Source organism: Berghia stephanieae, chromosome 13 (assembly GCF_034508935.2).
Source record: "Berghia stephanieae isolate SIO BIC M18660-M18661 chromosome 13, UCSD_Bste_1.3, whole genome shotgun sequence".
NCBI lineage: Eukaryota > Metazoa > Mollusca > Gastropoda > Nudibranchia > Aeolidiidae > Berghia > Berghia stephanieae.
The window spans coordinates 22,870,607-22,897,226 of record NC_088372.1 but is presented as its reverse complement, the minus strand read 5'-3'; the positions used below and the strand labels follow the sequence as shown (position 1 = coordinate 22,897,226).

Here is a 26,620-nt window from a genome sequence, read left to right as displayed (position 1 = left end):
TCTGGAGTATTGATGCATCACCTTAAGCAAAAATTCGAATGCATCACAGGAGAGAATTGTGATGTGTCAATGGATGCTTAAGAAAATTGAAAGAGGCAAAACGTTAACATCTAGTTTTAAGATGTAGCCCATTTTTGTTTTGTTTTTAAGGGTTTTACGGCGCTTGCAACTCATTAAGGTCATATCAGCGCCAGTAAAAAGGAAGAAAATGGGACAGTAATAAGTTCTAGAAATACAATTAAAGCACCCAAGAAAAGGTAAGACAAAGGGGAACTGGGAACAAATAGGGATCAGATGTAGACTCCAAGAGCATATCAATGTACTTAGTTTGAGATCACCTATAAGTCTCATCCGGACACAAGCACAAAATCCAACAATGAGGAATACACTCAAATGCTTACATTCTACATTGAAAATAACAAATATAATAATGCATAACAGAGAGATGATTTACAAGGAAAAAAATATCATCTCCCAAAACAATAACTATGCATTCGACTGTTTCCCTCCCAGTCAGGACTCCGAACAGGGCCAGGACAAAACCAAGTAATCTCATTCCAAGACAAAGACAGAAAGCATGTTGGAAAACAGATATAAGGGGATAGAAGACACAGTATGTACCTCCCTGCCCACTATGGGAGGTCAGGAACCCACCCAGTAGCCCATTTTTATTTAAATGGCTATATAGTGAAAATTGTATTTATTGGGGTTCTCAAATACCCAATGGGTGATTGAGCCTTTCTGTTTGTGTGTTTCGAAGAGTTTTATGGCGACAAATTTAGGTCATATCAGCGCCAGTAAAAAAAAAAGGGAAAAAAATGAGATCAAAGACCTCATCTAGCAGTTCTACTATGGGGAGGGGGTGGCTTTTCAGAGGGTCAAAGACCTCATCTAGCAGTTCTACTTTGGGGAGGGGGTGGCTTTTCAGAGGGTCAAAGACCTCATCCAAAAGTTCTACTTTGGGGAGGGGTGGCTTTTCAGAGGAAAAGGGGGGAAAAACAAAACACAATTATCATATTTTAAAAAATCATTCATTCATTTGCTTGTTTATTTTCTCATCATTCTAAATATACGTGCACCGTCATTTCTCCACTGTGTTAACTACTAACTCATCGTCACATATTGATAGAATCAAATGCTTACATAAGGTACCATCAAATGGGGTAACTGCCACAAGAGGAAACTTTCCCTCTTCAGATCTGGATCAAATAGAATATATTTTTAGCTTCAAGTCTGAACGACACTAAATTCTCCAAATCCACGGGTATAAAGTTACCCAATTTGAGGTCATAAACCACAACAATTAAAATTATAACAAAACTTTGGGGGGGGGGGGGGGGGGGGGGGGGGGGGGCAGTATCACTTGTGTCAATTCTAATCTTTTTACAAAACTTGTGCCACTTTGAGGTCCTGTCCATGCTAATAAAAATAGTCGATGGAAAGGTTATCAATAAGTCTGCATTACAATTACAAGAAAAAAGAGACGAAGGGGGAATTCATTCAAACTGGGACCAGAAGGAGAAAGAGCAAACTATCACTATCAGAGTTTAGCTTGAGACTACCTAGAAGTCCCATCCAGACACGAACATTGAATCCCGCCACGAGGGATAAAATCTATAAAGGTTGCTGTTGTTTTTGTTTTTAAGGGTTTTACGGCACTTGCAACACATTAAGGTCATATCAGCGCCAGTAAAAAGGAAGAAAATGAGATAGTAAAAAGTTCTAGAATTACAATTAAAGCACCCAAGAAAAGGTAAGACAAAGGGGAATTAGTTCAAATAAGAAACAGGTGTAGATTCCAAGAGCACACTATCAAAGTACTTAGTTTGAGATCACTAAAAGTCTCATCCAGACACAAGCACAGGTCCCCACTAAGAGGAACACACTCAAATGTTTTACAAATCGTATATAATATAAAGAAAACATAATACAGTGCATAACAGAGAGATGATTTACAAGGAAAGAAATATCTCCCAAAACTAACTATACATTTGGACTGTTTCCCTCTCAGCCAGGGCATCTGGTCAGGACCAGGACAAAACCATGTAATCTCATTCCAAGACAAAGACAGAAAGCAAGTTGGAAAACACTATGGGAGGTCAGGAACCCCACCCAGTATAAAGGCTGCAAAATGATGAAGGCATGGGAAAGAAAACAAGGCATGGATGACTGATATTATAGCATCCACCAACCCACCCGAGTGGTCAACACCCCCCTCCCTTTCCCTAATTTCAACAACTGCCAGCAGTATTGTATAAGACTAAAAATCAATTTGTAAAAGTAATTAAAAATATGTTCCACGATAACAAATTATAAATATATGGGAGTATAGTGTAAATAAATAAAAGGATATATTGAATACTAAACATCATAAGTGCATTCGTTTTTAAAAATATTGGTAGGGACACATTTTAACAATATCTCTGCACTAGTTTTAACAAAAGATGCTACCATTACTCATTTAATTTTTTTTTAAAAAGTATTTAAGGCACAAAGAGAATATATGTAGTTTACTTCTTAACACAAAACAAACAAAAATCTGGCTTGAAACAGTCAACAAAATTAAAACAAACAAGCAGTAAAAAATGACATTGTTTTCGTTCCATAAAAATTTCATTAACACTAATAAAAACCAAAGTCAAATGTATTTTACAATAAAAAAAGCTTAGATATTTTAAATGTAATGTAAGGCAGACCCTCCATATATACACCACACTGCATTTGAGACGAAACAAAAGAGACACAATTTAAAATTTAGAAAAGCACCCTTCATGGGCTATATAGTTACAGCTGAAACGTAATACTAGTAATACAGTGTGCCTTGAATTGTAGTATTGCTCATTTTGTTTTTTGTGTGCTTTGTGCAACAAGGAACAATGAAAACAAGTCAGGGCAGATATCTTTTTGTTTTTGTTTTTAAGGGTTTTACGGCGGTTGCAACACATTTAGGTTATATCAGCGCCAGTAAAAAGGAAGAAAATGGGATAGTAAAAAGTTCTAGAATTACAATTAAAGCACCCAAGAGAAAGTAAGACAAAGGGGAATGGGAACAAATAGGGATCAGATGTAGATTCCAAGAGCATACCACCAATGTACTTAGTTTGAGATCACCTATGTCTCATCCGGACACAAGCACAAAATCCAACAAAGAGGAATACACTCAAATGCTTACATTATACATTAAAAATAACAAATATAATAATACATAACAGAGAGATGATTTACAAGGAAAAAAATATCATCTCCCAAAACAACTATGCATTTGACTGTTTCCCTCTCAGTCAGGACTCCGACGACGAGGGCCCGGAAAAAAACAAGTAATCTCATTCCAAGACAAAGACAGAAAGCTTGTTGGATAAGATATAAGGGGATAGAAGACACAGTATGTACCTCCCTGCCGGCTATGGGAGGTCAGGATCCCCACCCAGAGGGCAGATATCGATATCAAATGTCTACAGTTTTACTGTTTGTTTTATTTCAATATGAAGCATTTGTAAAGAACTATTTAGGTTGCTGAAGAATTTGGATTGGATAATGCATCACGAGCATTCATTGCATCTTCTGTTGCTCTACGCCCAGTTATAGCAAGTAGTTGCAATCCATCTCTTCATTGAACTCGTAGACAGAGCTATCTATCCATTAAATATGGTCTTTAAATTATTTTTTTTTAATTGAGCTTTTATATAGCGCAATATCCACTAAAAGTGCTTTACAAGGAGTCTCTGGCCAACAGCAGTACTTAACATATAGGACAGGACATGACGCCTGTTGGGTGATATTACAATTTTTTTTGGACAGAAACAATGCTGTTTATGGTGAAGTACTCATTTTACACCCGAGTAGGGTGAGAGAATGAGTAAAGTACCTTTTCCAAGGACTCAACTAGGCGCTGAGCGAGGCTCGAACCCAGGACCTTCCAATCTGAAAGCGAGTGTAAGTAGGGTTGGGCAAATCTGGGTCGAAATTTCAATTCCAGTGATTTCTAATGCCAAATAGTGTGTAGAATAGGAATCTGGAAAAATTTTTTGAAAAAAATGATTCTTTAGGTTGGTTCAGAGCATTTTTTTGCAAAATGGCCGATTTTTTAGGCCAATTTTGATTTTTTTTAGATAATGCCTTTAAAAGACGCTTTTTATGCTAAATGTAAAGAACAGGTGAAGCCAAACACAGAAACCAAAAAACAAAATTAAAATCGGTTCAAAATTTCAGTTTTTATTGACTCATCATAATTTCCAAGATGGCCGCCGTTTTTAACAATTTCTTAAATAAATTTTTTTCCCCTTAACCAAATGTACAAGTGTGACACATGTCTTAACCTGTTTTTGAAAGGAGAATACGATTCTGGTGACATAAAATAGAAAATGAGTGATTTGGGTCTTTAAAATGAGCAATTTCTGTCTTTTCTAAGAAAAAAGGGGAAAAGAATAGGGTCAAAGGTCAAGTCAAGGTCACCCATCGTCATCTTGATTGTCTACTTCAAATTTGTTACAGAATAACATTTGTTCCATTTATATTACTCAGTCCATTTTTTAAATCACTCAAGGGAAGCAACTCTAATTACTCAAAATTACATTTCAAAATGTGTAAACAATGTCTTGTTGACTTTCATATGAATGAAAATCAGCCATCAAGATGAGTGCCGTAACTACAAGAAATGAAGCAAAAAAGGATTTGTTTGGAAAAACATTTAAAGAACTTTATGAGTTCACACCAACTGCAAGCTTACCCGCTGGCCATATTGTTATTGGTCGAATGTTGGCATTATGCAAAACTACCAAAGGTATCAAATCATACAGCCGTGCTGATGCCAGTAAAATGGTAGCAAATGAGTTAAGAAGAGACTGGATTACAAAGAATGTCTACCCTATGAAAGAGCCTGCAGTTGCACAAAGAATCCAGAAAGATTATGAAAAATTTAACGCCTTAAGAAAATATGAAAATTCAAAGAAGATCAAGACTGAGAAATGGTGTGAAAATGCTGAAAACTTCAGAGATTCACTAACAAAAAATGCATATGACATACGATGTAATGATGCATCTTTCCAAAAGCAAATGGAAGAAGACTTTGGAGTAAAGATGACACAAGAAGATATTGATTTTCACCAAGATAACTGTTTTGGGAGTTAAAAGTTAATGTGTACCAACACTGTACCCAAAGACTGGGAGAGAATGAAAAAGAGAAAGCAGTCCAGAGAGGACTCAGTTCAAAAGAAACGCTTCAAACAGTGTGAAGATGAGAATGAACAGAAAGAAATAAATAGAAATGAGTTACTAAATTCAGTGATAGGTGAGAGTATTGACTCTGGGAACCTTAATCTTCATTCAAAGAGAAGACTCTTTACAGACCCAACAAAAGTAAACGCATCCTCATCAAAACATACCTTTGAACATATGAGTATGAATAGAGAAAAAAATTCCCAAGATTTTCCATAACATTTCCGAAGGTTAAAATAAGAAACACCTCTAAAGCATTAAATGAAAGTGTGATACGATGTCTTGTTCAGTGTCAAAGTGAGAGCTCATGTTCAACAATGGAAGTTTGCAAAATAATGGTGAATGTTGCTAACATTGTATTTCATCAGGATTGGGAAATGCCAGAAAATAAGCATGAAGATGAATGTACCGAAAATGATAAAGATGATGAAACTTACTCATCAAGTGAAGAGGAGGAGCAGCAGGAGGGGGGTGAGAGGGATCAGAATGAGAAAAAGAAGCGAAAGTGTAAGAAAGATCTTGCTTTCACTCTACCAAGTCGAAGAACAATAATGAGATACCTAGAAGATGCATCCTATATGAGTCTCAAGTATGTAGCTCAACAACTTTTGAACGATGAAGAATCTGTTGTTACTGTGGGATTGATGACACAACAAAGGCAGCTGGTCATAAAACATATGACATTAAAACAGACCATATAACCATGAAAGGTAATTGTCAACCCAAAAAAACTCTCACAACTGGGTATATTGAAAATCTTAGTCATACTGGGGATGATGGAGCGGCTGCCTATAATCATAAGTTAAAGTGTCTTTCCATTTTAGCTGATTGTTCTGTGGAGGACTTAAAGAGCCATATAGATTTTTGGATGTCAGACAGAGGTTCTGATTTGGATGTTCTTTTGGAAAACTTAGGTGTGGATGATGAGAAAAGACTGAAATGCTGTGCTCATATAATTTTGTGTATAGACAATGCAATAGATAAGGTTTTCAAAAACACAGAGCAAATGGTAGGCATCCAAAAAATCCTGCAACTCTCTGCTGGTGAGGAGATTTTCAAATCACCTGGTTCTTCCATACACACGCTTGGGTTAATTGCCATTCCAAAATTGCTCTCTCCAAGTCACGCCTCACATACTGTCTCACTGTACTATGAATACAAGTTATGGCTAGAATCTAATAAGATTGAACTTTCTAACACATTCAAAGGCTTTGTTAGTAACAGGTTTGGTCGTATTGCTGAACTTGCAAAGATTTTTATCAGCCACCATGACTACATTAAAGACTTTTTTGAGGCTGTCGTAGATGTTAACAGCAACAAGCTTGTTCTAGCCGTGGCCACATTTATACAAAACGAATGGTTCACTGCATGTGCCAGAATATATGTGAAAGTTGGAGAGCTTATTATATTTCCCTTAATGGAGTTTCTAGGCATTGACAAAAAGGGTCAAAAGAATGTAGAGAGAAGTTGGTCATCTGCAAAGACCTTCTTTGATCAGAAACTCTTTCTCTTAAAAGATATACAGTGTACAATTGAAGAAACAAGCCCAAATGGTATAGAGAAGTTAGAAGCTGCATGTTTAGGAGAAGTGATTGAATCTGTGGAGAGACAAATCAATATGGTTCCTTATTTTAGAAACGAGGAGAACAGCAATGTTGATACCATCAAGTTGGGAAGTGCACCACTGACAAATTTAGGATGCGAGTCAGAATTTTCCAAATTTGACCACAGGGTGAAAGTCGCAGGAGGAAGCACGTCAGTACAAACTCATTCAAAGAAGAACATTGTTGTGACAAATGGACTTCTAATAGACTCCTCATTCAAAGATTTGCCTGAACATGGAAAAAGACAAGAGTGTTATTGGGCCAGATGTTCTAAACAGACTTCTGAAGTTCGAAAACTTGAAAAAGACTTTGTAGAAACAATAAAGGCAACCAAAAAAATTCCCTCATTAAGAAAGAAAAATTGAAGTTAGAAAAAACTAGGAAAACTTTGAATACTCTTGAGCAGTGCAAAAAACATGGTGGACCAATCACCCCTGGCTGCATTGAACTTCTTGAATTGAATAACACCCAACTGATCTTGGAGATTGGATATTTGCGGCTCACTACTAGTCCACATATTCGCCAGATGAGGCGTGTAAAACAAAATGGAAAGTACATAATGCAAAAATTCACAAAAAATGAACTGTGTACATCCATAAGAAATGCAATTGCACCAGTAAATGAAGTAAATGAAGATGTGAGTCATTGCTGAATTCTGTTCTCTAAAAAATAATCTGATGAACGTTTAATGCATTAGTTGGTTGTAAATGTTAAATCCCCAAGAAACAGTTTCAATTAAATAAAACTAAAGCTTGTTTTCCTTCTGTTCAATTGTTATTTTTTTGTTAGAGTGAATTTATATTGGATGTATGTTTTAATTACATAAGTTATGTGTCTCAAACTTTCTGACTTCATGCAGTTCTTGGAGAATTCAAGTTTTTAAAAAAAAAATATAGTCATTTTTTTTCTCTTTCAGCCAGTGGAATGGCTCTAAACCAATATTGTAGCGTGCAATTTATAAAAATAATGTGATATTTGGTTTTCTTGACCCCAAAAACATATAGTTTGCCACAAAAATCAAGTTACTAACCCTAATACTTTTTCTGTTATAGACCTTTTTCTACTTTCGGCCTTGAAAATGGCGGCCATTTTGAAAAAATGCTCTGAACCAACCTAAAAAACTACCGAGTCCCCAGCGGTATAACCGGGCTAGGGAGTAGGTGGGACCCCTTCCTCTTAAGGTGCAGGAGACAGAACCCACCGATGAGTGGTACACGCTCTGCTCCTCACCCACCCACCTCACACTCATTCTGTAGTGTGGTGTCCTCTGTATGTCCTTACTTTTCTTAATCTACCCCTATAGCTCATACTTGTTTCCTAGTGCTGTAACTTTAACACTTCTATACTCCCTCTTTGGTCGGCCTGTGGCCCATGTCTTCTGCATGACTATCTGTGATTGATTGTAATCATGTATCCTTCTTAAAAAATTGAGATTTTTAGGGGAAAGGGCTGGTATCCCTTTGTTTAAGGCCCACAGAATCTCTCATCGACACAAATGACCCAGGACGTGACGATCCTCTGTTTATGAAATATGGCCCTTTAAGCAGAAAGAATAACTGAAATTGATAACTGCAAGCCAGGAAACAGTAGGTGGCGGGGAATGGGCGACCGTCAATCATGAAAGAGACTGTGGGAAAGACAAAATGAAGGCTACTTGACTAAACCCTATAAAAAAATTAATTATATGAGGAACATGCATCTGCAGCTCAACTCCTGATGTTATGCAGCTGACAAGGAATACAGGTTAGGGTGGAAGACAGACCAGAGACTCCCCAGCATGCCATGACAAACAAAAGGAAAGCATACGAGCTCGGACGTCGCCTCGAAAAAGGTCCGCGCCAGACAGTGAGTACCCAGGCTGATCTGCGCGAAAAGTCAGCTACTGGGACAAATAAATTCCACAAACATTTGAATATTTTACAAATTAACATTTGTGGAATCAGGAATAAAAAGACAGAGCTAAAGAAATTATTAAATGAAAAGGAAGTTCACATTGCTTTACTTCAGGAAACCCTGTATAAAAATAGCGATCCATATATTGCTGGTTATACATACTATACCTGCAAATGTGACGACTGCCGTGGTGTTATTACTTATATAAGAAATGACATCACGGGAGATGTTACTTCTAAACCATCACAGAACTCAACCGATGTACAGAAAGTCACCTTATGGCACCTAAATAAGAAATTTACCATTTACAACATTTACAACCCTCCACGGTGTACTATAAACCTAACAGATCTAAACAGTTCCCAATACAACAACACAATAATTGCTGGTGACTTCAATGGCCACTCTCCACTATGGGGATACAAAAATTTAAACAACACAGGAAAAGAACTAGAAAAGCTTTGCAATACAACCAACCTCACAATTTTACAAAATGCAGACTCAGTCCCCACCCTTCTTCACAGAGCTCATATGTCCCCGAGTCATCCCGATCTAACCATCATTCTCCTCTGACCTTCTGAATTCTTGTCACATTAAAGTCCTGGATGAAATAGGCAGTGACCATAAACCAATTTTAACACAAATGACAGTTCAAACACAGAAGAAAACATTTGAGCAGAAATCCAAATGGAATTTCAAGAAAGCAAACTGGGATGTTTTCACAGCAATATTAGATAACCAGCTTCCAAAAATTACAGATACATCAAGTGTAGAACATTTAAACGAAGCCCTCACCAAAGCCATTCTTGCAGCTGCAAAAGCAGGAATTCCAAGAGGTAGTCGACAGAATTACAAACCCTTCTGGAGCAAAGAAATTGAAAAAGCAGTAAATGCAAGAAAGGAAACAAGGAAAAACTTAGAGGAAAACAAAACCATTAAAAACAAGATTGAGTACAATAAAGCATCGGCAATTGTCAAAAGAACTATTAACTACGCTAAAAGAAAGAAATGGGCAGACACATGCGCTAATATTGACCTCAATCAAAATGGGAAAAAAGCATGGGCCTTACTTAATAATCTTAACAATGAAACCCCGAAAACCAACCCAAAGCCCATGAAAACTACAGAAGGAACAATCGTAGATGACCAAAAAAAAGCCATGATCTTCAACAAACATTTTGCTTCAGTAAACAAGGCATCAAATAGAAGTGAAAAGGACAAAAAATTGATTAAAGACCTTAAACATCAAGAAAAGGCCCCAAAAGCTATCTCATACCTGTTCAAAGAGGGCTTTACCATGTCAGAACTTCACAGAGCTATGAAAAAACTCAAGTTAAGGAAACAGACCATATAACCATGAAAGGTAATTGTCAACCCAAAAAAACTCTCACAACTGGGTATATTGAAAATCTTAGTCATACTGGGGATGATGGAGCGGCTGCCTATAATCATAAGTTAAAGTGTCTTTCCATTTTAGCTGATTGTTCTGTGGAGGACTTAAAGAGCCATATAGATTTTTGGATGTCAGACAGAGGTTCTGATTTGGATGTTCTTTTGGAAAACTTAGGTGTGGATGATGAGAAAAGACTGAAATGCTGTGCTCATATAATTTTGTGTATAGACAATGCAATAGATAAGGTTTTCAAAAACACAGAGCAAATGGTAGGCATCCAAAAAATCCTGCAACTCTCTGCTGGTGAGGAGATTTTCAAATCACCTGGTTCTTCCATACACACGCTTGGGTTAATTGCCATTCCAAAATTGCTCTCTCCAAGTCACGCCTCACATACTGTCTCACTGTACTATGAATACAAGTTATGGCTAGAATCTAATAAGATTGAACTTTCTAACACATTCAAAGGCTTTGTTAGTAACAGGTTTGGTCGTATTGCTGAACTTGCAAAGATTTTTATCAGCCACCATGACTACATTAAAGACTTTTTTGAGGCTGTCGTAGATGTTAACAGCAACAAGCTTGTTCTAGCCGTGGCCACATTTATACAAAACGAATGGTTCACTGCATGTGCCAGAATATATGTGAAAGTTGGAGAGCTTATTATATTTCCCTTAATGGAGTTTCTAGGCATTGACAAAAAGGGTCAAAAGAATGTAGAGAGAAGTTGGTCATCTGCAAAGACCTTCTTTGATCAGAAACTCTTTCTCTTAAAAGATATACAGTGTACAATTGAAGAAACAAGCCCAAATGGTATAGAGAAGTTAGAAGCTGCATGTTTAGGAGAAGTGATTGAATCTGTGGAGAGACAAATCAATATGGTTCCTTATTTTAGAAACGAGGAGAACAGCAATGTTGATACCATCAAGTTGGGAAGTGCACCACTGACAAATTTAGGATGCGAGTCAGAATTTTCCAAATTTGACCACAGGGTGAAAGTCGCAGGAGGAAGCACGTCAGTACAAACTCATTCAAAGAAGAACATTGTTGTGACAAATGGACTTCTAATAGACTCCTCATTCAAAGATTTGCCTGAACATGGAAAAAGACAAGAGTGTTATTGGGCCAGATGTTCTAAACAGACTTCTGAAGTTCGAAAACTTGAAAAAGACTTTGTAGAAACAATAAAGGCAACCAAAAAAATTCCCTCATTAAGAAAGAAAAATTGAAGTTAGAAAAAACTAGGAAAACTTTGAATACTCTTGAGCAGTGCAAAAACATGGTGGACCAATCACCCCTGGCTGCATTGAACTTCTTGAGCAATTGAATAACACCCAACTGATCTTGGAGATTGGATATTTGCGGCTCACTACTAGTCCACATATTCGCCAGATGAGGCGTGTAAAACAAAATGGAAAGTACATAATGCAAAAATTCACAAAAAATGAACTGTGTACATCCATAAGAAATGCAATTGCACCAGTAAATGAAGTAAATGAAGATGTTGAGTCATTGCTGAATTCTGTTCTCTAAAAAATAATCTGATGAACGTTTAATGCATTAGTTGGTTGTAAATGTTAAATCCCCAAGAAACAGTTTCAATTAAATAAAACTAAAGCTTGTTTTCCTTCTGTTCAATTGTTATTTTTTTGTTAGAGTGAATTTATATTGGATGTATGTTTTAATTACATAAGTTATGTGTCTCAAACTTTCTGACTTCATGCAGTTCTTGGAGAATTCAAGTTTTTAAAAAAAAAATATAGTCATTTTTTTTCTCTTTCAGCCAGTGGAATGGCTCTAAACCAATATTGTAGCGTGCAATTTATAAAAATAATGTGATATTTGGTTTTCTTGACCCCAAAAACATATAGTTTGCCACAAAAATCAAGTTACTAACCCTAATACTTTTTCTGTTATAGACCTTTTTCTACTTTCGGCCTTGAAAATGGCGGCCATTTTGAAAAAAATGCTCTGAACCAACCTAAAAAATTTTTTTTTTCAAAAAAACTCACCAGATTCATAATCTACACTAAATTTGGCCATAGAAAACACAGGAAAATTTTGAAAAACTGAGAAAAAGTGCATATTTGCCCAACCCTAGTGTAAGACTATGAGATAGCTGCACAATCAAAGCCTGAGACAAGTTGCATGCTGGTTTGCCCTGAGTGGTGTGCCATCTATGGAGGATCAGCCTAACACTAACACTTGACATTGTTGTAAAGCAATCGATTTTGACAAAGTAAACATTGAATCAAAGTAAAAATAAAAAAGTACTTTTAGGCTAAATCATGATTTCAGTTTAGTGGAAGACCAGACACTAAAGTACTCAAAAAAATAGTACAATTTTACCTGTCACTCCTTTCACTTTTACTGAATGCAAATTACATGAAAAATGTAAATAATGAGAAAGTTTATTTATTCTTGAAAGACGTCAATTATTATCAAATATGAAAAACATAAAGACTTATCTTTTGCAATTATATAAATAACTCAGAAATGTTTGCGTAAATAACAGTCAGGAGACCATAAGGGGGAAAAGTGAAGTCATTTTATAACAAAATTAAAGATATTGATCCCTTACCTTTATTCTGAAGCCCACAAGATTAAGTTTTAAAGATCTGAGCATATGAAGCAATATTGTTGAACCCTGTGATCCGTTTAATGAGACTGCTGAGTTGATGATTGAGCAATCCACATGAACTTTGATTTTTTAAAATCTCAAATTGCTCGAAAGACGCCTATCGAAAAAACTTTCAAAATGAGAAAAAAATCAAAACATAAAAAAGCCTACAGTACATCTAAATTTTAAAATTTTAAATTTTAGGAAGCATCTTGCAACTAAAATATTAGAAAAAGAAAATACAGAACAAGTGAAAAACATCTGAGATTACTCTGACATTTTCGTAAAGCTTCCTGGTATCAATTTAATTGCAAGTGATTAGTATTAGTAACTGTCAAAAGTTCCATTCCATCTCAGATACTGTCCATTGATATGTCCAATAGGTACTAACACAATTAAAAATTATATAACATCACAGTGAACATCTAACATGTAAAACGTTTAAATTACTTTCAATATCACAAAACGTCTTTTACAACTGAGAGTAACATTAGTAAAGAAACAATGGTATCACAAAGGTATGGCTACATTATTTAACAGGAAATCTGAAAGGGCTTTGAGGATTCTTAAACAAATAACCATGCACAGTCTGTGTATCGAGCACATATCTTCTCATATCAGTCTGTTTCCAGTTCTAGGAATTTACAGTACTTTTAGGTCATTTCATCGCCAGTAAAAAGAAAAGTGATAGTGATAGAAAAAAACGAAAGATTTAGATCTAGCAAAAGCACCGACGAAAAAAAAACTTAAGTAAAGAGGGAGACTACTTCAACAGAGATTAGAATCAGAACCAAGAGCAAAATACCTTTGAACCTAGTTTGAAACCACTTAAAGTTCCACATTGACACCACTAAAGGATCATCATCCAAAAGTTTTTGTGTTTTGGAATTTTACACTAGCAACTCTTTTAGATCATTTCACTGCCAGTAAAAAAGAAGAAGATAGATGAAAATTGTAGATATGAAGTTAAAAGCACCACAGAAAAGGGGGCTGGATCAAATAGGAAACGGAAGATTACCTAAAAGTCACATCCATGCATAAGCAAAGTATCCTGCTATGAGGGAAACACTCATAAAGTACAATATACAGTACTCAAAACTAATAATTATAACACATAGAGATGATTTACACGAGGGAAAAAAATATCTCTCAAAAAATGTAGCATACTATATATTAGACGAAGGATCCCCCCCAGGACCAGAAAAATACCAAGCGATCTCAATTCAAAACAAAGACAGCAACATGGGAAGGAAAAACAGATATGGGGGAATAGAAGACAGAAATTGACCTCCTGCCAACCAGGGTCCATCCAAAAGGATACACTCAGAATAAAATAAGTATTATAGTAAAATCTAAAATAATGACATGATTAACAATGGAACGATGACAAGCAAAAAAAATAATTAATAAATAAAGTATCATCTCACCAAAAGATAATCCATCTACTACTACTATGATTGTTTTTAAGGTTTTTAAGGCGCTTGCAACACATTAAGGTAATAGAAGCGCCAGTAAAAAGGAATAAAATCAGATAGTAAAAAATTCTAGAATTACTATTAGAGCATCCAAGAAAAGGTGCAAAGACAAAGGGGAATTGGGAACAAATAGGGATCAGGTGTAGATTCCAAGAGCATACCACCAATGCACTTAGTTTGAGATCACCTAAAAGTCTCGTCCGGACATAAGCACAAAATCCAACAAAGAGGAATACACTCAAATGCTTACATTATACATTAAAAATAACAAATATAATAATACATAACAGAGAGATGATTTACAAGGGAAAAAAATATCATCTCCCAAAACAATAACTATGCATTTGTTTCCCTCCCAGCTAGGCCAGGGCTAGGACAAAACCAAGTAATCTCATTCCAAGACAAAGACAGAAAGCAAGCTGGAAAACAGATATAGGGGGATAGAAGACGCAGTATGTACCTCCCTGTCCGCTATGGGAGAATCCAACTACTATGTCTCTCTCACTCAATAAAATGCTCCATATAAGACAGGCAAAACCAAAATGTCCTTTTCCAAAACAAAACTAAAGGAAAAGCAGAGATAGCAAGGCGGAATGATGAACTACTCAACCACTTCATTTCTAAGTAAATTGTCCTTATGATTAAAACGTCTTTATCAAATCAATAACGGAGTGCAAACAGGAAATGGAACTACATATGTTTTATTTTTTTATTTTTTTGCCTTATTTAGGATTTTCAAGTGTTTGCAATACTCTTTAAGAAGGGCAAATGAGATTGGTTCAAACTAAAGCAATCATATTCAACATTGCATAGTCTGATTCCAACCAGTCCCAACTTGACAAAGGCACAAGATCCCCACTTAGAGAGATACATTATTACAATAAGCCATAAATAATAGACTATCCCTCTCAACAAGGCTACATAAAAACACAAAATATAGTGAGATAAAAGAGACTGCAAATGTAAACCAATAAAAACTGACCAGCAGTAATATCATTAAAGAAAACCTGAATGGCAGTCTCGCCACATTGTAATTTAAGAATTATGTTTTCAAAACGTTCATCACAAAGTCAGTAATTTCATTTACAGGTGACAATGCAATGGATTAAATAAGATAAATGAATTCACATATTTTTCTGTAATCCAAGATTTGACAGCAGTTGTACCACAACTCATGACTGATTGTGCTTATGAATGAGTCGTCACTGAGACGGGGGGGGGGGGGGGGGGGGGGGGAGAAGGAGGAAGACTTCTAAGAAAAAAAAACAACTGATAATTGAAAAATGGCAAAACAAAAAGCCTCAATGTCTAATTTGTAAAGCAGAGTCATGCAATAAATAAAGACATTCATTGACATAACAAATCAACATACTCAATACACAAATTGTAGCTAAATAATTTAAATTTTTGAATTGTTCACAAGTGAGATATGAAAAAAGCCACACATCCTAGTCCTCCAGACCAAAACCAAAAACTCGTGTAGGGATACTTTTCACCTCAATGCAATTACAGATTCCTGTCAGGTCAAATAACACACACACACACACACACACACACACAAATAAATATATTAACATTTGCAACAGGTTTTTGTGATAACATATTCGTATTCAGCAGGGTTCAGCTAAGGAAGATGATATATACTTTCAAGGTGGGTATATTCAAAAGGGCCCATATCAATATATTTGCTCAAGATTGCGAACCTTTCAATACAGTGCACCCCATATACAACTACCTTGGATCCAACACAAACTTTTACTTACAACCCTCATTTTATTTTATTTTTGAACTATTTGATACTTCTAAAGCCACCTCGCATTGGCCACAACAAAGTAATCAGTAATCAAAACGAAGAAGAGCATGCTGAGTGTAGACAAAACTGGGATTTTTTAAAAAATCTTGCCTCTCTCTCAGGGGTTCCACTAGCTCAGTTGGTAGTGCACTCTCTTCACGCATCCAAGGGACCAAGATCAATCCAAGGTGAAGTCGAGAAATTTTTCTGACCAGCCCAGTTGATGGAAAAGTACTCGGTGAAGGAAGGAAGCAAGTTATTGCTTTTGCTATTGTCCATTTCACACTATAGAAACTGGGATAAACTCTAACTCCATAGGCCTAAAAAATCTGAAGGATTACTATTTCCAACCCTCTCTGAACTCAGTGAGCATTATTGTATTCCAGCATTTCTCTAAATGGGCCGCTTTCAGGTTATCATTATCAGCGACACTCTCAGTCAATGAAATGGGCTGATTTTATCTGTGTGTGGCTGTGTGCTTATGGTCTGTTGGGTGCAAAGACTAGTGGTGAGGTATAAAGAAGAATTGGACTCTGAGAGCGGGAAGATATTCATTTCTGAGACCATGGGAGCTTGAGAGGGGTGAAGAGATGGCCCATTAATCATAACGAATTAACCAGTCAAAAAAGAGGTTAAGGGTCAATCCTATAACTAAGTAGTGTTGTTAATACACAGCCATTTACAATGCAATCACTAACAAAATTATATATATGGTCTGCGAATGTGTCAAGTGTCTATATTCTAAGCATCCCTTAGTCATTTTGATCTAATATTCGAACCTTTCCTCCAATTTCATTGCACTTGCTCTCACTTCTTTGTATAAATTCTGACTGATCTCATAATGACATCCACGAAAAAAGTCTTTACTTTTGAGAGAAAACTTCATATAATTGAAGTCTTTTTTCCCACTGTAGAAAGTGATATAAATAAAAAAAAAACAATATAAATAAAGAGCAATTGACAAAGGCCATGGTACTTGAGGGGCAATGTGGCGAGGGTAAGGGGGATAATCTGTTTAATTTTTACTAACTTTAAGTCCTTACAAGGTTATATCCCCTGCATATTACGGTCCAAAGTGACATCTCGGATCATCCTTTTGACTTCGTTGTAACCAAGGTGCACTGTAATAAACTTGGTTAGTTTTCTCTATGAGACATAGATTTGTAGACAATTTTGTTAATGTTTTGAACTTTCTAAAGACAGGTCCAATGGTCAGACACGACAAAAGGAAAGGCTGAATAAAAAAAGGCTCCATTAATGGTTATGGAAAAGGTTTTAAAGTTTGTTAAGTGATAGGGGGAAAAATTACAGAAAAAAAACAAGCTTTTGATCAATTTTATGTGACTACTGCTGACTCATTCCATATTTCACAAAGGTAAAGAGGTTGATGTAACAACTACAGATATAGAGACCATAAAAACGACTTTTTCTCCATGCAGATTCAAGTCATCGAAACACAGTTTTTGAACAACACAGGGAAGGTAAAATATGAAATAACGATTGCCTGTACATTATATATCTGTTTCCCTGACAACTCTGTCACCAACAACTCGTGATCTTGACCTTGCTATCCACGCTTGTGGCCTCCTTTGGACTTTGGTAGAGGGAATGGCCTTCTTTGATGAGGTGGTGGACGAAGATGAGGAGTGTGACGGTATCTGTCCTACTGCTGGTTTGGATGGTAAAGCTGGAGCTTTAGAGGCTGACGTGGCAGCCAGCTTTTTCCTCAGTTCCTGAATTTCAATTTCCTTCTTCTGTTGATGACAAAATTTAGATTTTAAAATGTTTGAGTAAAGTATATGTTGCAAATTTAGTCTCAAGTCACAAAGAGGTGGGTTGATAAATGTTTTTTGTTTGTTTGTTGCTTTAGGTCTCTTCCAACACAATTGAGGTTATATGAGAGACCGCTGAAACAAAAAAAACAAGAAATCTAACAAAAATAGTACAAATGTAAATCAAAATCATAACCTAAAGATATCATAAGCTAAATTATAAATAACCAAGAACAAACAGGCAGAAGATTTACAGAGAAAAAAAATATCCCTGTCAAAAATACAATCACAAACCAAAGAAGCAGGATAGGCTAGTAAAGAGAAGAAGAAATGACATCACTATCGAATCGTACACCCATGCGAACATCATAGGTATATGATTCAAGGGTGATGCTCCCATCCAACCACCCGCAAAATAATAACTGTTGTTGATAAATGGGATAGTCAAAAAAGAGTTAGATTTACAATTGAAAGCACACAAGACAAAGTAAGACAAAGGAGAATGGTTCAAACTGGGAAAAGATGTAGATTCCAAGAGCACACTATCAGTGTACTTAGTCTGAGATCATCTAAAGTCTCATCCAGACACCAGCACAGGATCCCATTTTTAAAAAAAACACTCTTGACTTCATTTTTAACCTTACCGTTAAACTGTCCTCCAGCTTCTTAATAGATGCCTTGATTTCATCCCTCATTTCCCTAAGCAGACTTGATTTCATCTGGAAAATCCAAAATGTCCAAATGCCTGATTTTAAATATTCCTTCTATGTCATTTAGGTCATTTCAGCCCCAGTAAAAAGACAGAGAATGGAATAGTAAAAAAAAAAAGTATAAATTTACAATTGAAAGCACACAAGAAAAAGTAAGACAAAGGGGAATGGTTCAAATAGGAAACAGATGTAGATTCCAAGAGTTGTTAAGACGAATGTTATTTATTAGTTGAAGTGAAAACATGTTTTGGGATGTAATTTAGCCTACCTCATCTAGACTGAGGTTGATATCAGAAGGAAGATTAGACGTTGAATGAGATCCTTGAAGTCGTCTCTGGTTCGTCATTCGCCATCGGCTCCTACTGCTTGAACCCCGCCAGGGATTGAATCCCTCCATCATGCTGTGGACGGAGGAGGGAACAGATTCCCTGGAGCTGATGTCATCCTCTAAATCATCAAAATCATCCAGGTTATCAAAGGATCCTCCGTGCTGGTTCGAAACTTGTTGCTGGTAAATTTGTTCTTTTAAAAGCTCTATTGTCTGTTTAGAAGAAATTAAGTATAAACAAGTAACATTATTCACAATGTTTAGCCAATGGTCTAAAAAAAAAAAAAACACACACACACACACACAAAAATAACGTCTGATACAATCTATAAATGTGCAGCTGTCATATCTTATCCATTTCCCATTCTTACCGGATTACTCCAGTTCCCTTCACCTCCAAATCATTGAGCAAATAAAACAAAAAAAATGATTTCATAAGGAGAAAAAATTCTAGACTAGCAATACACAAAAATTTGTTGTTTTTTTTTCGTAATTTCAAGAGAGAAAAATAGCTTCAAGCTACGATGGGTGATATCTAACCATTTTAACATGTATCAGACCTACAAAATCTTATTTTACCAATCCTGATTTGGGCCCCCCCCCCCCCCCCCCCCCAACACACACACACATGCACACACACAAACACATACACACAACAATCTGTGACTTGTACATCAATAACGGATTTTTTAAGACATCAATACCAACAAGAGTGATATTAAAGTAATCGACAATATTTTCTGTTTTTCCTTTTAAAATCCCTCCTGACCTTATCAATGACTCCAAGACTAGAGAGGAGAGAATGAAAGTCGTTGCCAGAGTGCACAGACTGGACACGTGTACTGATTAAGTCCTCCATCTCAGCTATTTGACCTTTGACCTCTTCCCACAGCCATTCCACCTCTTGGACCTCTTCCCGCTCTTCAGCAGACATCTCATGGAAGGCTTTGCCAAACTCGTTGAGGAAGGCTGACTGCATGAGGGACATTTCAGTCTTGTATTTGTGGACAGAGTGTTGGAGCAAGTTGTCTTCTTCCATCAGACGCTGAGGGGGATCAATTATAAAAAAGATTTACATCTCTATAGATAATATGTGCTTGGCTAAGAAGCTCACAACATTGCTATCTGGAAGTATAACGGACCAACACACAAAACTCTGTGTAACCATGAATTTTTATAGTCCAGATGATACAGTTAAGTGACAATCACTCATAAACCTGGATGGCAAAAAACACAAAGACCTGAGTTACGTCAACTTTGTTCTATCTCTAGGGCACTTCCATACATTTGCTGTACACATTGTAACTCCAGATGTCTCATTTATTCCACCAGCAGGCTGGTCGTCCTTCAAAGGAATAAGGCCCATGGAGCTGAAGTTTATCCCAGCTTCTATAGCATAAAACAGACAATTGTTTGCTACCCTTTGGTTAGGACGCTAGTCTATTTCAAAGTAGTTTTCACCAGATTGTACAGATCCAGCTACCTAAACACTGCTGGGAGGACATTGGGGTACCAGCAGGCTGGACAGAAGCAAATTTATATTTCATATTGTGCATGTCAACTAATAAGTTTTTTTTTTTTTAATATATAAACTAGCAGTCTTGTATTCGTCAATAACTGTATCCAGATACTCATTCACACATAAGTCAAGAAGGGTAATGTGTATAAAGTACCCTGCCAAGAAGACATACCATACCAATAAGCCATCAGTGCCGCAGAAGATCTCAATATTTCTCAGCAATAATAGAGGATTTTATTTTTAACTAAGTAGATTCAATTGGAGATCCCGATTTCAATTCTAAATTTACCATTATTATACCCATCAATGAGACTGTAAAGGACCCCTGAGCATTAGGTTAATTATTTCTATCACTTTATTACAGACACCCGACCTAAGAGAGGAAACTCGGGAAATGTTAGTGGCAACTTTTCCAAGAATGAGCCGGACAGCTTCAACTATCTCGAATTCTTATGAAAGGAAAATCAAACAAATTGTTTTATATTTTCAACTCGAGAGAGTTAAATGAAAAATTTCCATGCATTTTGTGGAGTGAAAAATAGATGAGTGTGAAATTGGTTAATATTAAACGACCTTACCCTATGAAGTTGAGGAAAGACTTGAAATTTTATTTTAAACCTGATGGTGTTTTGATTACTAACCTTTTATAACATTCAAATGGACCGATCTTCAATTCAATTTGAAACCAAACTGTTTAAATGGTATTTGAGCATGTTGAACCATGAGTATTCTTATTTACATGTGCATTTATTTGGGGTTAAAGGGACATTTAAAAGAAAAAGAGAAACAAAAATGTGAACTCACCTTTCTCCTTGATAAGACATTCCACTCTCTGAAACTCCTCCGTGGTTGGTACGAGTTGGGTTTCCGTCTTGTACTCTACAATTGGAAGAAAAACATGATATTATTTGTTGACAGAGACAAAAGAAGACTTGATGCATTTTCTAATCTAGTGGTATGACACTGGGCTCGAGGCCAAAAGGTCCTGAGTTTGAGATTGTTTGTTTTTGTTTTTTAGGGTTTTACTGGGGAGCTGCAAGGTCTGGGCCGGACGTCCCGCTTGCTGAAAGGAAATTGATGTGCATTTCGAACCCAACACCTCTCATTTCCAGGTGCATTGATTGCCGCGTAATCCTGTCTGACAGAGATTATTGCATATGGCCTCTCATGCATTATTGTGTCCATAACAGCACCTTCCCGTGGTGTTCCCCGTTTCTACTGAGTTTGTTATGGGCGCGACCGAGTCCCCAGCGGTATAACCGGGCTAGGGAGTAGGTGGGACCCCTTCCTCTTAAGGTGCAGGAGACAGAACCCACCGATGAGTGGTACACGCTCTGCTCCTCACCCACCCACCTCACACTCATTCTGTAGTGTGGTGTCCTCTGTATGTCCTTACTTTTCTTAATCTACCCCTATAGCTCATACTTGTTTCCTAGTGCTGTAACTTTAACACTTCTATACTCCCTCTTTGGTCGGCCTGTGGCCCATGTCTTCTGCATGACTATCTGTGATTGATTGTAATCATGTATCCTTCTTAAAAAATTGAGATTTTTAGGGGAAAGGGCTGGTATCCCTTTGTTTAAGGCCCACAGAATCTCTCATCGACACAAATGACCCAGGACGTGACGATCCTCTGTTTATGAAATATGGCCCTTTAAGCAGAAAGAATAACTGAAATTGATAACTGCAAGCCAGGAAACAGTAGGTGGCGGGGAATGGGCGACCGTCAATCATGAAAGAGACTGTGGGAAAGACAAAATGAAGGCTACTTGACTAAACCCTATAAAAAAATTAATTATATGAGGAACATGCATCTGCAGCTCAACTCCTGATGTTATGCAGCTGACAAGGAATACAGGTTAGGGTGGGAAGACAGACCAGAGACTCCCAGCATGCCATGACAAACAAAAGGAAAGCATACGAGCTCGGACGTCGCCTCGAAAAAGGTCCGCGCCAGACAGTGAGTACCCAGGCTGATCTGCGCGAAAAGTCAGCTACTGGGACAAATAAATTCCACAAACATTTGAATATTTTACAAATTAACATTTGTGGAATCAGGAATAAAAAGACAGAGCTAAAGAAATTATTAAATGAAAAGGAAGTTCACATTGCTTTACTTCAGGAAACCCTGTATAAAAATAGCGATCCATATATTGCTGGTTATACATACTATACCTGCAAATGTGACGACTGCCGTGGTGTTATTACTTATATAAGAAATGACATCACGGGAGATGTTACTTCTAAACCATCACAGAACTCAACCGATGTACAGAAAGTCACCTTATGGCACCTAAATAAGAAATTTACCATTTACAACATTTACAACCCTCCACGGTGTACTATAAACCTAACAGATCTAAACAGTTCCCAATACAACAACACAATAATTGCTGGTGACTTCAATGGCCACTCTCCACTATGGGGATACAAAAATTTAAACAACACAGGAAAAGAACTAGAAAAGCTTTGCAATACAACCAACCTCACAATTTTACAAAATGCAGACTCAGTCCCCACCCTTCTTCACAGAGCTCATATGTCCCTGAGTCATCCCGATCTAACCATCATTCTCCTCTGACCTTCTGAATTCTTGTCACATTAAAGTCCTGGATGAAATAGGCAGTGACCATAAACCAATTTTAACACAAATGACAGTTCAAACACAGAAGAAAACATTTGAGCAGAAATCCAAATGGAATTTCAAGAAAGCAAACTGGGATGTTTTCACAGCAATATTAGATAACCAGCTTCCAAAAATTACAGATACATCAAGTGTAGAACATTTAAACGAAGCCCTCACCAAAGCCATTCTTGCAGCTGCAAAAGCAGGAATTCCAAGAGGTAGTCGACAGAATTACAAACCCTTCTGGAGCAAAGAAATTGAAAAAGCAGTAAATGCAAGAAAGGAAACAAGGAAAAACTTAGAGGAAAACAAAACCATTAAAAACAAGATTGAGTACAATAAAGCATCGGCAATTGTCAAAAGAACTATTAACTACGCTAAAAGAAAGAAATGGGCAGACACATGCGCTAATATTGACCTCAATCAAAATGGGAAAAAAGCATGGGCCTTACTTAATAATCTTAACAATGAAACCCGAAAACCAACCCAAAGCCCATGAAAACTACAGAAGGAACAATCGTAGATGACCAAAAAAAAGCCATGATCTTCAACAAACATTTTGCTTCAGTAAACAAGGCATCAAATAGAAGTGAAAAGGACAAAAAATTGATTAAAGACCTTAAACATCAAGAAAAGGCCCCAAAAGCTATCTCATACCTGTTCAAAGAGGGCTTTACCATGTCAGAACTTCACAGAGCTATGAAAAAACTCAAGTTAAGGAAATCCCCTGGACCAGATAAGATACACAATGAAATGCTCTTGCATCTTAGCGTGAGAGGTAAACAGATGCTTCTCAACTTATAAATCTAACATGGGAGACAGGAATAGTACCAAGGGGATGGAAAAATGCTATTATAATTCCAATCTTAAAGAAAGATAAACCACCCGACGAAACGAAAAGTTACCGACCAATATCTCTCACCTCATGTGTTGGAAAGATCGCTGAGAGAATGGTAAATAACCGATTATACTGGTGGCTGGAGACATGTGGCCTACTAAATAAATATCAGGCAGGCTTTAGGATAGGGCAAAGAACAGAAGATCAATTGTTTAGATTAAGTCAAAAAATAATTGATGGCTTTCAAGATGGAAAACATACAGTCGCGGTTTTTGTTGATCTCCAACAAGCCTATGACAAAGTATGGAGGAAAGGGTTGTTATCAAAAATGATGGACTACGGAATTGATGGAAATCTCTACTTCTGGATTAAACAATTTCTCAGTAACAGAACAATCCAAACAAAAATTAATAACGGACTGTCAAACAGAGAAGTATTAGAGGAAGGTCTCCCACAAGGATCCTGCCTCAGCTGTACTCTCTTTCTTATTTTTATAAATGATCTACCAGAAGTATTACAGACAGAAAAGGCCCTATATGCTGACGATTTAGTTATGTGGTATACTACGAAGCACCTACCAATAGCCTCCAATAGAATAAATGAAGATTTAGAAAGCTTAAACACCTTCTGTGATAAATGGAAATTAAAAGTTAATTGCAATAAAACAGTCTACTCTATATTTGTTAAGAGCCATCCTGTTTCCAAGAAAGAAATAACACTCTCCATCCAAGGCCATCGACTCGCGAAAGAAGAAAACCCCACATATTTGGGCATACAGTTAGACAGACAACTATCTCTGAACAAACACACTCAGAATGTAAAAATCAAAGCCACAAAGAGACTCCAGTTACTAAAACGACTAGCCAGTACTAATTGGGGAGCAGACAAAAACTCGCTTCGACAACTCTATTTAGGCTATGTGCGTTCCGTCATGGACTACAATATAGCTCTCCAAAATGTAGGTAGTAAAAACACACACAAAACCTTGGACAGAGTACAAAACCAAGCCCTTCGCTTCATCTCCGGTGCCCTGAGATCGACACCCACAGCAGCATGTGAAATACATACTAATGTGGAACCACTTGGACTTCGCAGAGAATCAGCAGTGCTTGAAATGGTTGAAAGATACAAACGAAAAGAGGAAAACCATCCAAACAGAATTCTGGCAGAGAAATGGAAACCAAGAACAAGATTAAAACAAAAATCCCTGCTACACATTGCTAACAACTTGAATGAAAGACACAGACTCCCAGAAAACAGAGAAAAATCTATTTTAATCAGTCAAAAACCTCCATACGCCGAACTAAAACTTCCAAAAATAAAGACTAACCTCGTAGAAGAAACAACAAGAAATAAAAACAAATCAGATATACAAACATTAGCAATGAAGACAATACAAGAATACCCAGACAACTGGATACATGTTTACACAGATGGATCTGCCCACAAAGGAACTAAAAATGCTGGGTATGGGTTTGTAGTAGAATACCCAGATAAAACCTGTGATAAAATCCACAATTCTTGCGGAAGCTCCTGCTCAAACTACGAGGCAGAGGCAGTTGCAATAGAAGCCTCACTGCGACACCTCTCTTCTGTTTTCCAGCTAAACCCTTCAAATCTTCAAAACACTGTCATCTTCACAGACTCCAAATCGGTTCTCCAAGCTCTCGATTTAGATAAACTCTCCTCAACGTTCAATAGTTTAAGATCTCAACTAGATGAATTCCTTACAACACACAGAGTAGACTTATCTCTCCAGTGGATACCGGGACATTCAAATATACCAGGAAATGACAATGCAGACAGACTAGCCAGACTCGGATCAACACTTTTACAACCATCAATTCCAGTTTCCTTAGACACAGCGAAACAAATAATCAAAACAAATAAGAGAGAAGAATGGATGAACAGTTGGGCAATGAGCACCACGGGTAGATGTATGTTTTCCCATATGACCACACCTGTAAAGACTGATTGCCTAAATAAGCTCAGAAGACACCAGCAAAGCATCATCTTTCAACTAAGAACACAACACATACCGCTCAACAACCATTTAAGCAAAATTACAAAAGACACATCCCCTTCCTGCCCCCTATGTCAACACCCCAATGAAACAGTAACACACCACTTGCTTGAATGTCAACCTCTTGAAGACCTGAGATGCACATTCCTCCCACCAAATCCAAGCATCAGTAACACACTTTATAGTCACCTGGAACAACTACAAAAGACATCTAACTTCTACGTCATGGCACAAGACCGAAGGGCTAGAGCTCAGGTGGTCGCTGGTTCGGATAAGTAAGTAAGTTAGGGTTTTACTTCACTTTGCAGATGATTTTCTTTTTTATAGGGAAATTCAAACACTAAAAGATTGTAATATGCTAAAAGAAGATCTGGACAGGATACAATTATTGGAGAAAGAATGGAAAATGGAATTCCACCCAAAGAAATCCAGCTAATTCGGTATCACGAACAAAAAGAAAATAAGTTCAGATTATTATATACATGAAGAAAAATTGGAGACAATGCAAAAAGCAGAATATCTTGGATCAACTCTTGACAGCAAAATGTCTTGGCAGCACCACATTGATAAAGTTTGTAAAGAGGCCAGTACAAAACTTGAAATTCTTAAGAAGAAATGTACAAAGTTGTCCAAGGAACATCAGAAAAACCTGCTATAAAGTCTTCGTATGGCCAATTTTAGATTATAGTGCATGCATTTGGGACCCCAAGATCAAAAGCAGATAGAACAGCTCAAGAAAGTTCGAAACAGAGCATGCAGGTTTGTTTGTAACAACTACAGAATGATTTAAGCGACAATGACATGCGCAAGAGC

General features: G+C 36.9%; 1 protein-coding gene across 1 annotated transcript in view; it reads right to left on the bottom strand.

Moving 5' to 3' along the window:
• Positions 1-15,970: 15,970 nt before the first annotated feature.
• Positions 15,971-26,620, bottom strand: part of LOC144959169 (uncharacterized) — a gene marked incomplete in the record, with an annotated part of 81,931 nt that continues 71,281 nt past the window's right edge. Inside the window, 5 exon segments of the mRNA XM_078891703.1 lie at positions 15,971-17,745; positions 18,408-18,482; positions 18,742-19,014; positions 19,571-19,846; positions 21,125-21,199. Of these exon segments, the coding sequence (XP_078747829.1) occupies positions 17,503-17,745; positions 18,408-18,482; positions 18,742-19,014; positions 19,571-19,846; positions 21,125-21,199 (942 nt within the window).